The sequence below is a fragment of the Myiozetetes cayanensis genome, unplaced genomic scaffold (assembly GCF_022539395.1).
Source record: "Myiozetetes cayanensis isolate MyiCay16 unplaced genomic scaffold, myiCay2020 scf10, whole genome shotgun sequence".
Classification (NCBI taxonomy): Eukaryota; Metazoa; Chordata; class Aves; order Passeriformes; family Tyrannidae; genus Myiozetetes; species Myiozetetes cayanensis.
In genome coordinates, this window is record NW_026086605.1 from 20194494 (window position 1) to 20207664 (window position 13171).

The 13171-nt window shown below is 40.1% G+C and overlaps 1 protein-coding gene across 6 annotated transcripts in view; it reads right to left on the reverse strand.

The window, feature by feature from the left end:
- The window catches only part of GBF1 (golgi brefeldin A resistant guanine nucleotide exchange factor 1), a 107192-nt gene extending 94250 nt beyond the window's left edge, over positions 1-12942 (reverse strand). For all 6 annotated transcript variants that reach the window (XM_050305701.1, XM_050305700.1, XM_050305699.1 and 3 more), the window contains exons 1-3: positions 12780-12942; positions 7278-7383; positions 5974-6040 (exon numbers count right to left, since the gene is read on the reverse strand). In XM_050305701.1, coding sequence (XP_050161658.1) covers positions 5974-6040; positions 7278-7383; positions 12780-12787 — 181 coding nt within the window. In that variant the 5' untranslated portion in view covers positions 12788-12942. The remainder of the gene's footprint in view (positions 1-5973; positions 6041-7277; positions 7384-12779) is intronic.
- Between the last annotated feature and the right edge of the window lie 229 nt (positions 12943-13171).

Consider the following 13171-nt stretch of genomic DNA (forward strand, 5'->3'; position numbering starts at 1 on the left):
AGTAAGTTTCTTACTCAGAACCACAAAATAAAAGATTAATACAAGAGCTAGAAAGTTATCAAATTAAGGATACTACACAACCACAGTTGTTACTCCTTTTTGTCTGTTCAGTCTTAAGTTATAAATCTCTCAGCTACAAGCTTCCCCTTCTCATGAGTCCCAGTTTCATCCAGTAAACTGTGCTGAAGGGCTCAGCACACAATTAAAGAGAACCAGTCAGAGTGACACCATCCATACCTGACTCCTCACACACTGCATAAATGTTGTCCTGCACACAACAGAAAAGCCTTGAAAAAAGATTGTGGTGCTTGTCTTCATGCATCTATAAGCTTCACAAATACCAGCAGTTATTCTTCATCAAGAACATTCTTCCTTTATAAAAAAATGAAATGTTAAGTGAAATTATGACAATTCTGGTTTTAGTTTGGGCCTTGAGACATTCACATCCCAGGTCTCTCAGTGCAGCTACTATTCTTAGAGCACATCAGTGTCACCCCAGGAAAATCACTTAGAAAGTAAAGCATGAAGTTAGCAAGCACCTAGGAAAAGCCTAATTTATAACACCAAGAAAACCTATGCCAAAAATATCAATAGAAACATATTCCCTGAGGAAAATTCAAAGACCTCAATCGTAAGATGGTAATTTCACTCATTTGATGCTACAATGAGAGTAAAAATACTAATCTCAAAGAACGTACCTAGAACTACCTGCAGCTTCAAAGCAAAAATACTGCATTGGTTTACATTCTCTGTTCCCTTGGAAGGAAGCCTGCACTCATAAAGACTAGAAACTTGCTTTTAAATTAACAACTTCTACTGTATTGTCTGAACATAACTGGCAAAAATGAAGTCTGGATTCAACCTGCTATCAAAGCACCAAACCAAAGCTGTCACCCTAACCTTCATATTTCTTATAGTACAAAGGTGAGAGAAAATATGAATAAATTACCACTTCTGTACACTGTGTCAGGTCATTCGATATGAACTAAAGTTGTATTGACATTCACTAATCAAAATGAGGCTGAGTCAAAGTTATGGAAGAAAACTTACTCTGTCAATTTCCTAATCTTCTTTATACCCTTTCCATTCTTCTTAAAAAATTTACAGAGAATGCTAAAAAAGCTAAATGCTAGGCTGAACTGTTTGGTCTTCCAAGATACCAAGTTAACATGTACTGATACCTATTATTTAAAAAAAAAAAAAAAAATCTTTTTTTTTTTTTAGTTATAACAAGAACAGACATAATCTAGGAGATTAGGGAGTCTTCTGGATCTTTTATATAGGAACCTGATATGCAACAGAAAAAAAAGCTTAGGTGATTTTTTTCATGTCTGGTCTAGATAACATTGCAATCTTTCTATGCAAACAGTTGGAGGAATATCACATTTTAAAGGTTCATCGGTATTTGTTATTTGCTAGTAACTCCAGGTACTTTCTACAGAAACTCAAGATATAAATAATAAATAAAATATGGTATTGCTGTTATCTGCAAAGGGCAAAGCAAGCAGCATTGCAGATCTTTATGTATCACACATCCATATAATTTAATTCCAACACTTCCTTATAAAAAAACCCAAACATGATTTTTTTCTGATTTCTTAATTTGAATAGACCACAACGAACATCTCATATTTTATTCAATAGCACTTCAATAGCATTGAGAACAGGCCACACATTTATATTTACTACTGATTTACCATTTCTTAAAACTAGATATTTCATAAAAAGTTCAGACATTAATCCCAAAATAGGATAAGTAATTTTTTATATAACTGCCAGATTTTCACAAAAAAAAAAGTTTCCAGAGCTCAGACATGAGAAAATGAGTGTGCAATCAAGTCTACATACCAGAAAACTGATGGCTACAGTAACAAGTATATTAAGTCAGTACACTGGGCAAAGGTTCTCGTACGGTTACAGTCATTTGACCTTTAGCCAGCTCTTAATGCCCCAGCCAACCCTCTAAAGATGGAGATTTGCAGCAGCTTCTTGTCTGAAATAAGCCATGAAAAGATTCTTCTGAACCCACTGTACAAGCATTCATTTAAAATGTCATGAATGTGCATGAAATCAGAGTGCTTCTAACAGCTTACTTTGCAGCTTCTGTTTAAATGCACTAACTCTGAACCACCAGAGGATAACAGGACTCAAACCTTCCAGTCTGGCACTCATGGACCTAAAATATACACAAGCACCTCTTCACAGGTGTGTTTACCTAGTTTAAACCTTATTTAAATAGACTCTTGATGCACACACTTTCCACAAACACCTGCTTCTCCCAGTGCAGTGATGACTTGCACAAGGCAGTTGTATTCAGTCATGTCTGTCCTAAAGCCATCCTACACACCGGTAAGCAGTACTTCAGGCACAAAAATCCTGGTTACTGACTCATCCCCCTGGTCAAAGCAAAGCACAAATTCTGCATTGAGAAGAATGACTAAAGAGGTATCCGCTCTTACCTCTACAACATACCAGAATGGTCTGAAGGCTTCAACAGTCACAGCAAGATTTAAGGAAACCCATTCCTCATAAAATCACAGAAAAGCAGGCTTTTAATTAATTCATATTACTAGTCATTTGTGGTTATAAAGCATTACCCCAGTGAGCTTGAGAGTATCCTAAGATGGAACCACTCATGAAAGAGACAATGCTCAGTTATCAGTGGATGTCAAAAGGAAGCTTCCTTTTGCTGACGTAAATCCATAAAAAAATTGACAAAATGAACACATATTTCAACATCCAGACACATTTTTCAAGATACTCAGCTCACTTTAAAGAGCAGTCAAATGGAAGTTGTGGTGACAGTGGCCCTAAATCCAAATTCACAACACAGGCTTTTACCAGTTTTAGAATAACCTTTGAATATGTAGCTGTATTTTAATTTTGCATGCATGGACAAAGCTTGATAGTCACTGCTTCCATATGGTCATAACACAGGGCACTGACTTTTGCTTTTTCTAAGCACTAGAAATACAAGACACCACATCAAGCTTACGCTTATAGTGCTTATCTCAGTATAACAGGCATTCAGCTATTGAATTTATCTTGAAATATCTTATACATCACCCAAGACAACAGAACTTCCATTTTTCCTTTCTGTTTTTCACGCAACTACTATCAACAATAACCAAAATATATGCAGCCCATGAAAGTGTAAAAATGGCATCCAATAAACCAAATAACAGTGGATCAGAGCAGATGTGCTGTTCATTTTCAAATTATTAAACTTTTTATAAATCTACATAAAATCACCACGGAAATGTAGTTTCTGTTAGAATTTGAAAGAGAAACTTCATTCCACATAACTCAGGTCCAAGGCCCTTAGCTAGGTATGCTGAACGGTAGAACTGAAGTTACTCTTACCATGACCATGGGATTTTTTGTGCTGATCTTCTCTAGATGCTTCCTCCGAGAGTCGATTTAGACCAATGGAATGGGATACCACTACTGAGTTGCAGGCAAGCTTTTACTCTTTTGGTAATCAAACAAAACACAGTATGTAATTTAGTTACTCTTGAGGTGCAACACTTTGAAACAGGAATCTTTAGCTGCTGGGGGCATACAGTGCATCTTTATACCCTTGACCAGGGTATTTCAGCATCACAGTCATGACAGAGTTAATACCCACTAGCTCAGAGGAGAACAAAAGGTACTCCACTGCAACATGCCTAACATTTACATTGCCTCTCTTTGCTCATTAAACAGGTTTTGGTTAAATAATGAACAAACTGTATTACAGACTCCGATGAGAATTCCAAAATTATAAATCAACTGGTAAAGCCCAGAGGAGAATGAAGGGAGTGGGAGGGAAGGAAGGATAATATTGACTAATATAAAGGGCGCAGCTTGACAGTGGATATTCCTGCCACACCTGATCAAACATGCTCCATGGGGGAGGGGAAGGGAGGGAGAGAGCAAGAGGGGAGATGGGACAAGGCAGCCTGAAATTTGCATCCGGAACAGATTAAAATGGGTTCTTAGGGGATTGAGAAAATACATAATATATATTACTATAAATGCAAAATTGTACTAAAAGCTAACTCAAATGTCAAAGATTACAGCTTGAATAAATTTAAATATAAAAGCAATGCGTTTCCATGAGCTAATGAAAGAGACGTGAAAGGAAGGTCTAAGAGAAAAGAAAAACAAAAAAAAACCCTACACCAAAATCCCTAAGCTTGGGCTTTTCACTGCCTGGAAGATGAGGCAGGAGACCCTCTACGGTTCAAAGTACTGCTTGGTAACAAGTCCATGTCTAAAACTAAAAAATGGAGCACAGCAATGATGTCCTATCTCAAGACAGTAGTTGGTAAATAGCAGTCACTGAATCTGAAATTACCTGTTTAAAAGAATCCCATGTAGTCAAACCAACATGCTATCACCCCCATATATAGGCAATTATTATCCCAGCAGAAACCACAATTACATGATGACTAATGCTGAAAGGGAGTCTCTGAATCTCTCAGTACATTACAATTTTTCTCTAACATAAGCAGATAGTGAACTTGCATTTTTCCCCAACAAGTCAACAGAACATTGTATCTAGCTGTTCTAGATAAATGGTCAGCCCCTGACATTTACTTATACTGCATATATTTGAGCATACTGACATTCCCTGTTCTTGATGATGAGGAGAGATATTTGCAATAATGGTAAAGAACTTCAGGAGTCTAATTTTAAAGAAAATTTTACCTCATAGAAGGGCGAAAAGGAAAATTTCCTGCCAAAGCACTTTTGGCACTGCATGCCTCTCTTATAGAAGATGAGTGAGCTAACAAAAAACCCCACAAATTTAGATTGTCAGACCAGGTACAAGCATAACATTCAGAAGAAAGATACTATCCAGATATGCAAACTGTGCAGGAGTTTTCTAGGATGTCATGACCTGACAGAAAAGTCCTGCTCACAACCAAGGGAAGTTCACCTGGCAAAGAAAAGTAAAGCATTACATTTACAGGTAGCCACAAAATAAGAAGGAATATGGGCTCAGAACTGGCACATGTCCTCAGCACCTGGAAGCAGCACTGCTGTACTTCTAGGGAGCACACCTTTTATGGGATTCCAGGCTCAGCACTGACACAAGAATGAGCATGCTTCACAAATAGAAACACAAAAAGTCCACCTCAAACGTAGGTTGAGCGCAGTTCTGAACACCCACTGTAATAAAGGGACCAGAAATAAAGCTTACTTTCAAATACTACAATCAGTAAGATATATTCTGGGAAGAACCAGCAGAATGCCACATGGAGCTCAGGACAAGCCTCGCTCCCAGACTCTCAACATCTAATTATGTCACACTTAAACAATCACTCCAGGAACCAAAAACACAGAAAATGTGGGGGGAAGGGGAGAAAGATGGGTTATGAGAAAAAAAACGGTCAGAATACACAACACAGTCTTCTGTTTTACTTGTGTAATAAATATAAATTTCCAGTTTCTTTCAGTGCAGGTGATCATAATGTTAGTTTTTCACTTAAGAGATCCAAATAGAAAGCAAGGTCTGTGCTTCACTTATTAGTGATAACACGATGAAAACCAACAGGGCAAAGAATTTGAGGAAATACCAAAAGGAATGCTACTTTCAAAGCAAATTTTTCCCATCATTCACAGATCAGAAAGCATAAACAAAGCACAAAAAAGCTACGCAAGATAATACACTAAATTTCGTATATTACTACATGTTTCAGTATACTGAAGAAACATGCATGTTTATATAAAAATATGTGTGTGTATACACACACAAGTATATGTATGATCTCATATATACGTATCTCCATATAGACAGCAGTGGTAGCAGTACTATTTATGTGCTGTTTACATTGGTATTATTTGTCTAGAAGTATATACATATTTCCTCTTTTCTTGTTATTCAGTTAATGACCTCTGGATAGTAAGACAAATAAGTACAGCTGTACATTTATTTGAATATATCCTAGCAGGTGCACATACCTGCTGATTTCTGTATAAGCTTACCTGTTATATTATTCAGCACTTCTTTTAAGTTGCTAAAGCTATGTAGCAGGGGATCCCTTTCTTCATCCTATAGATTATACACAGGAATTAATTAATGAGGCAAACATATTCCTGAAGGCAAATCTTTATAATGAGTCAGTTAAAGACCACACCATCATATTCACAGAAGTACTGTGGTTTGAGTTGATCACTGTCAGCCCATTTACACCATCAAAACCAAGGAAAGCATTTTTATTTTCCTGCTAGTGCTCCCGAATATCATACAGCTCAAATGTCAAACTCTAGGTCCAGGACTGAGCATTCTGGTTTGGGTTTATTTTCCTTAGAAGTATTTCTGATTAGCCTTCTGCTGTTCAATAAATTTCACAGCAAATCTAACTCATACCATATTGAAATGGCTCATCTGGATTTGCTATAATGTTAATCTATGCAGATTGTAATGGGAGCAGCAACACAATGACATTTGGTGCCATTAAAATAACTTGAAGGACGAATCACAGTGCAATATTTATATGAATTAGCTGCATCCTTTAGCCTTAGTCTATCTTTACGATATTAAAATGAGGAGGAGCAGCAGTTTCTCCAAGCTGTGTACAGCCGCACCCACACCTTACACGGGAAGGCAGAAAAAGGGCCCTGCCCTTTGACAAACTGAAACCACTTGTGCTGGATGACAGCCATCGGTTACTCATGTGACATTCTGAAGTGCACCACGAGCACACATTTGCACTGTGGCAGCCATAAACTGACCAATGCATCGTTAGACCTGGAAACAGTGTATTAATGGCTTTTATCAAAGCAGGTTTGAATCTATTGACAGGTTTTGGTCAGGAATTTAGCTGGTAGCAACAACAGAGATGAAAAAAGATAGTATGCTATATGAAAAATTAAAAAATAACCTATATATAATGACTTCCCCAATTTTTGTTTCATGATGAGGACTGTCTTCTCTAAGAAGGCACAAAAGATACATAAAACCCTTGTGCTAAATTAAATAAAACCATATATATTTAAATTCCCTGACATACCAGGTGATAAAAGTCTGAATGAGATGATTCGCATGTGGAATACAACGTGGGTTTTTCTTATTTACAGGGTAAAAAGGTAGATTTCCAGCTTTGTAGCTATTACAGTTGCTAGCACATGAGAAGTCAAAAACAATGTAGAAAGTTATTCCTACTTTACTTACAAAAGTATTACAACTACAAAAAGTACTATAGCTACAAAAAATTGAAGTACTTTTCTAAAACCAGATGGTTTCTGCCATAGGTTGCCACAGGTAGCAAAAATTGAAGGTAACTTACCAGATGTGTGTGAGTGCTCCATCGGGCATTACGCTTTATGGCTCCCACCACTGCGTTAATTTCCCCTTGTACAATGTAAATGTTCTTATCCACCATCCTGACAACCCTGAAAATAAAGGCAATTCAAATTAATCTCCTATCCCTCGGAATCATCGTCGACCGTAGATGAAACATAAAGTTGGCTCTAGTCAAGAGGAGGCCTTCAACGATGCAAAACACTCTCAGATCTTTCTTTTGGGCATACACAAAATACAAGCTATTACATACAACAAATACAGTTATTTCATCAAGAAGAAGACAAAAGGAAGGCACTTTTCCATAGCGTGTTTTCAAGACCAGTTATAACAGGACATTTGTGATGCTAGAGACAACTTTGTCAAGGCACATTCCTCATTTTTTTCCAGTCCATGTAAGTTCACAGAAAGATAAAATGCTGGGGTCCCAGGACAGACATCCATGACAATGCAATAACATGCGCATCTCCAGCACTTTGGCAAAGTCCCGCAGTTCCACACGGAACACAAAGCCAACCTTGTACTCTCTTAAATAAGCATAGTGGTTTGAATAAGCTGGCCAGAGCAAAACTCTTTGGGACTTAAAACATTGACAAAATAAAGTAATTTATAACAGATGTTGATTTCACACTTGCTTTGCAAGAAAAAAAAAAAAGCTTTCAAGGAAGCAGGCAAGTAAAAAAGACATGGGTAAGACCCCACAAAGAAATGAGCAAAACTAGAGAAAACTGGATGGAACACATGGAGAAAAAGCTAAAGGCAGAAATCTATTTGCCTGTAGTCTGAGGTCTTGCAGGGAAAAAACTTTAAGTGATGTACCCAGAGAGAGTCAGAAGAGGGGGAAAACAATTAAAAGCAAGAAATATTTATAATGGTCTGAGAAAAAGAAACAAAGAGTGAATTACTATGGGACTGTTCTCTCTATACTAGTTATAGTCCAGATAGAGTCAAGCATAAAGAAATTAATAAGAATGGAAGAGAATAAACAGACACAACTGTTTATAAAGAATAAACAAGACTTACAAAGAGGTCAGAGAGTCAGATGATACCATGTCTGCAAATAAGGATGATTTAGCCAAGTAATGATACTTTTTCAGAAGAATGAAAGGAAAATGAGGACTCCAGCTTAAAATCACAACAGGTCATCCATAGGGAAGCAAAAGGCTAAAAACAGATGAAACATTGACCATAACAGTTCAAATCAGACAGGCTCATTTAAAAGACTCAGCTGGGGAGGGGAAGAAGGGTGTAAAAAAACAGAGAACATGAGGATTTTTGCACATGTAGCAAAAGCAAAGCTGGAAGGAAATATCCTCTGAAAGAGACTAATTTGTTTCAGGACTCCATAAATAACAAAAAGAAAGCAAAGTATTACAAAATGATACCTTTATCAAGGTATAATTTGATTGATACCTTATCAAGGGATGGCATCAGATTTCCTACTTTGTTTTTTCATGTGTTGGCAACAGAATGAATCATCTTATGGCAAAATTGTTTCTAACTTCATTAGATTAATTATCCATAATGGTATTCCCCGGTGTAAAGACAAAAATATTTTACAATATAAAAACAGTCATAACAGACCAATCAGTAGTCTATCTCATTCACTAAAGGATGGTTCAGAAAAATAAACAAATAGCTCTCCCAAGCAATTTGCTTGTGCCCTGAAGAATAAAGGTTTATATTCTTTCTCTACAGCTGTATATAACAGAGCCACCAATATTCTTCCTTCTCATGTGTCTAATGCTTAAGAGATATTCCTGCCCTCAAAAGTAAATCATTCCATATATTATTCATATTATTAAAATTAACTAAAATACATTGATCACAATTTTTTCTACTCCGCCTTGTTGTCTTTGCTTCAGTACACGTCATTAATGGCAGATTTCTCCTCCCTGAAAACTTCCTCAGTTATTTATTTCTTCTTTCAATAATTTCAGTATTTTCTATATTTCTACACAGGCAGTTTCAGGAATCAAAACTCCAGTCCACAGTACTTTTGAGGAAATACCTTATACTTTCAAATTTGTCAAACCTAAGTTTTTCCTGTCTTCACTGTTACAAAACAGTACTGAGTGTGTAAACCGTGCAGCGCCGTTCCAGGCCTTTAGCACTGACATGGAAACATGATTTCTAAAAGCATGTAAATACCAGACAGGGGCATTACATACCTTGCACATACATAGATACTCAATAGTTCTGACAACATTTCAAGTGATGCCAAAGCTTAAATGCTGTCCTGCATACTACTCAATCTGCTTGTAGGGCTCCTACATCTCCTCTACTTTTAACATAAAAGAATCAAGATGGAAAAAGCTGTTAAACTCAGTCCTTCCTGAATACAGGAGACTTAAAATGCCCAGCTAACTCCAAGCAGCAAAATATATAAAGATAAACCTACAACACAAACCTTTTCCTTTTAACTTGCTGGGAAACTGAATGTCCTGATCCTTTCAAGCAAGGGTGTAAGAACTTGGAAGGGCTCTCCTGACTTATGAAAACCCTGCAAAACTTCAGGGGTATTTTTGCACTATGTCCTTTCATTGCTAACTACCTGAGAAGACTTGGTGAGAATGCACTCCTTTCCTCACTGCCCATTCCATTAAATATAACTTTATTCAAAAGTACAAGAATTCACTTTAACACGCCAACAAACTCACTGGACCGGTGCAACAGAACTAACGTGTCGTGCTGGGGATGCAAACTCACTCTCAGTCTCTGAACATCAGACATACAGCCCACTTCACCACCAACACTGGGTAGAGATGGGGGGCAATACTGCTTTATATTTAAACTTTCAGTTCACCAAGCAATAGCACACACATTCCAAAGTAAACCACAACCAAATACTCTCACTCACACAAAGGACCTTTGCAACTGTGTGTTGGAGAAGGAAACAGAAAATAACTACAGAGTGGGCAGGAAAGCCAGACAACTGTTTTCAGAGAGATGCACCTTGAAAGCTAAGGCCACCAAAAGCACCGTCTATCCCTGCAAAACTGTAGAAGTTTCTTTCATGTAATGGATAAAGCTTCACTAAACTCTATGCTTCCCAAAGTTCTACCCCTTTTAAACCACTAGATAATTTCTGTATGTGTTCCTTCAACTGCATCTTCACCACAAGCAACAACTGATCACACTTTAGAGCTCATTATAAATGTACTACATTGAAAGAAGTTTTAAGATTGAAACTAATGCTCTGAAGTGACACAGAAAAGTTACATGTGTTACCAGACCAGCACTGAACAATCAGTTGGGTTTAAGAGAGTATGGTAAGAGTCAAGCCAAACCATTAAATATTTGTTCAACTTACAAAAAAACATTGCTAACATTAATTCAGGCTTAATATTACACAGAACGGTATGAAAAAATGGGATATTGTGCAACTGTTGGTCGGATGGGTTACCAGAACTACTAATACTGAAAATCATTAAAACTTGCAAACAACCTCCCTGGCAAAGGCATGGTTCTGTCACCTTTAACGTCTTCAGATCAAGACCAGAAGCCCTTCTTGAAAGCAATCTTTAATGTAACACAAGATAGTGCACTCAGTACAAAAACAAATGGCTTCAGTTCTGTGATCCTGAGTTAGGCAAAAAAACCCAAGAAAAGTATCTATTAAATTTCAAATGTTTTTTTAGTTCCTTAACCCTTGAGTTAGTCCTACATAAACTCCTGTTTATTTCTCATGATAGGTTCATGCATTTGCTTGAAGCTGCAGACCAGTCCTCAGGTTGGCTCCTGCACAGAACTTCAGCAGTGAGGACGACAGCTCCAAACCAAGGCAATAAGCTGCCCTGTTGGCACTTATAGTGGGAACACTGTAAGTAGGAAAAGGTCGATGCCTAAGCATGTCATAAAAGAAAAAAAGCTCACATTCATAACCTTCTCAAAACCTTCAGCAATGTTCTATGGACAATAATTATCACTATTCTGAGATTTCTGAAAAAGCATCACTTCTAAAATCTTCATATAAAAACATCGACAAGACTTACATCTGAAAAGGTTATCTCACATGTGCCCTGAACACTCCACTGCTTAACCTTGCAACATGCTACCCCCAAACACCCCAACACATAGGAACCCAAATTATTCCTGAGTATTACCATAGGAAGTCTTGGGTAGAGTTTTAGGAAACACTCCCTCCGCTACAGAGAAACATCTGCAATTCTTCTGGAAACAAGCAAGAGTTAGCATCAGAGTGACAAAGTCTGGCAGACCTCCAACAAGTCAGTTCTTCCTATCACTACTAACTTCAGCCTTCAGCTATGACTGACTCGGCAAAACTACTCCAACAAATAACAGTAATGAAAAACAACATAATAACAACATATGTAAGAAAGGTAGTATTTCAAAGTAAGCTTCTGTTGGCCTAAATTTGCAGTTTCTGGCAGTGCATGAATAATCTACACAGTCTCTGACCTAGATTTGGCCACTCAAGTCCTGATAAAATACACTGCTACCAAAACACACAACCATGAATCACAAACAACTCTGCCTATCTCACAGTTAGCTAGGTTACCCAGAAGCCCAGCTGATAAGGAAAAGGCCCTTTTCTTCCTTCTAAACTGCATGTGGAAGGTACATGAACCTCTCCTGGGAAATTTAACTTACTGGGTTTTTCAGGTAGTAACTACTCTGCAATAAGCATCACAGGTAGCAAAAGCTCAGAGAACTTAGGATGTTACTTCAAAGGCTAGCTCCCAAGGCCTGGACAAAAGTGATATGAAGCAATAATTTATAAGTATGGAAAGGAACTGTGCAGTCCAGTGGTGCCATAATTCTGGGCAATTAAGATAAACATCAGGAACAAGGCAAGGGTGGCACATCAGAAAGGGATGTGGGGCAAGCTCCTCCACAAGCCTTCACGGTCAGCTGCAACAGTGAGATGGGCCTGGGAATTAAGGAGGGAAAGGCAACTCATATTTATCTGTCAAAACTGCATAGTAAACCCAAAACGGAAGGTTGATATGGCAAGGGGCATTTTCTTTCTTCCAACTTCACACTGTTGAGATGAGAAATATGCCACCACCTGAACTCATAACATACACTCTAAGTGAACTCTGAGCTTCCCCCTGCCCCAGATAAAGGTTCTGACCGTATCCAGGGAAAAGCCCGTTTCCACCAATTCTGAGCATCAAGCGCCCTGGGTGCACGGTGAGCGGAGCCTGTGCAGGTGCAGCGCACATCGGGCACCTCCTCCGGCCCAGCTCGGGGCCCAGACCCCGCTCCTCCCCGACACCCAAACCCCGCGGCAGTCACGGCCGGGAGGGCCCGTCCGCCCCCGCCCCGTGGGCACCGTCACGCGTGTCAGACCCGGCCCGGGGCGGGGGCCGCCACCCGCACCCCCTCCCCGCCCGCCCGCGGGGCTGCCCCGAGCCCGTCCCCGCCCCCGCCGGCCCCGCACGGCTCCCCCGCCACCTCGTCTTTCCCGTCCGCCCCCGCGTCGCGATAGTATCGCGACAGACGGTCGCTGCCCGGCACTGACCCCCGCATCCAAAATGGCGGCGCGTGCTCCCCGCGGCGGCGGCCGCTTCACATAACCGGGCGGGCGGGCGGCGCCGCGGGCGGGAGGGCTCGGCCCCCGCTCTGCCCGCCCTTCCCCCCCTCCCTCCCGGCGGCGGCGGCGGCAGTGGCGGCGGAGCGCGGGTCCCGGGGCACGGCAGGGCCGCCGGCACCGCTCCCTCGCACTGACGTGGAAACGGCAGCACCGGGACCCGCTGCCTGGTTACTGCGCCGACCGACAGCCCGCGCAGCCAATCGGCACGCGGTGCGCCGCGCAGCGCCCCGCGGCGCCCAATGGGGACACGGCCTGGGACCGGAGGGGGCGGGCCCTGCGGTGACAGCGGCAGCGAGCCAATGAGAGGTGGCAGGGTAGAG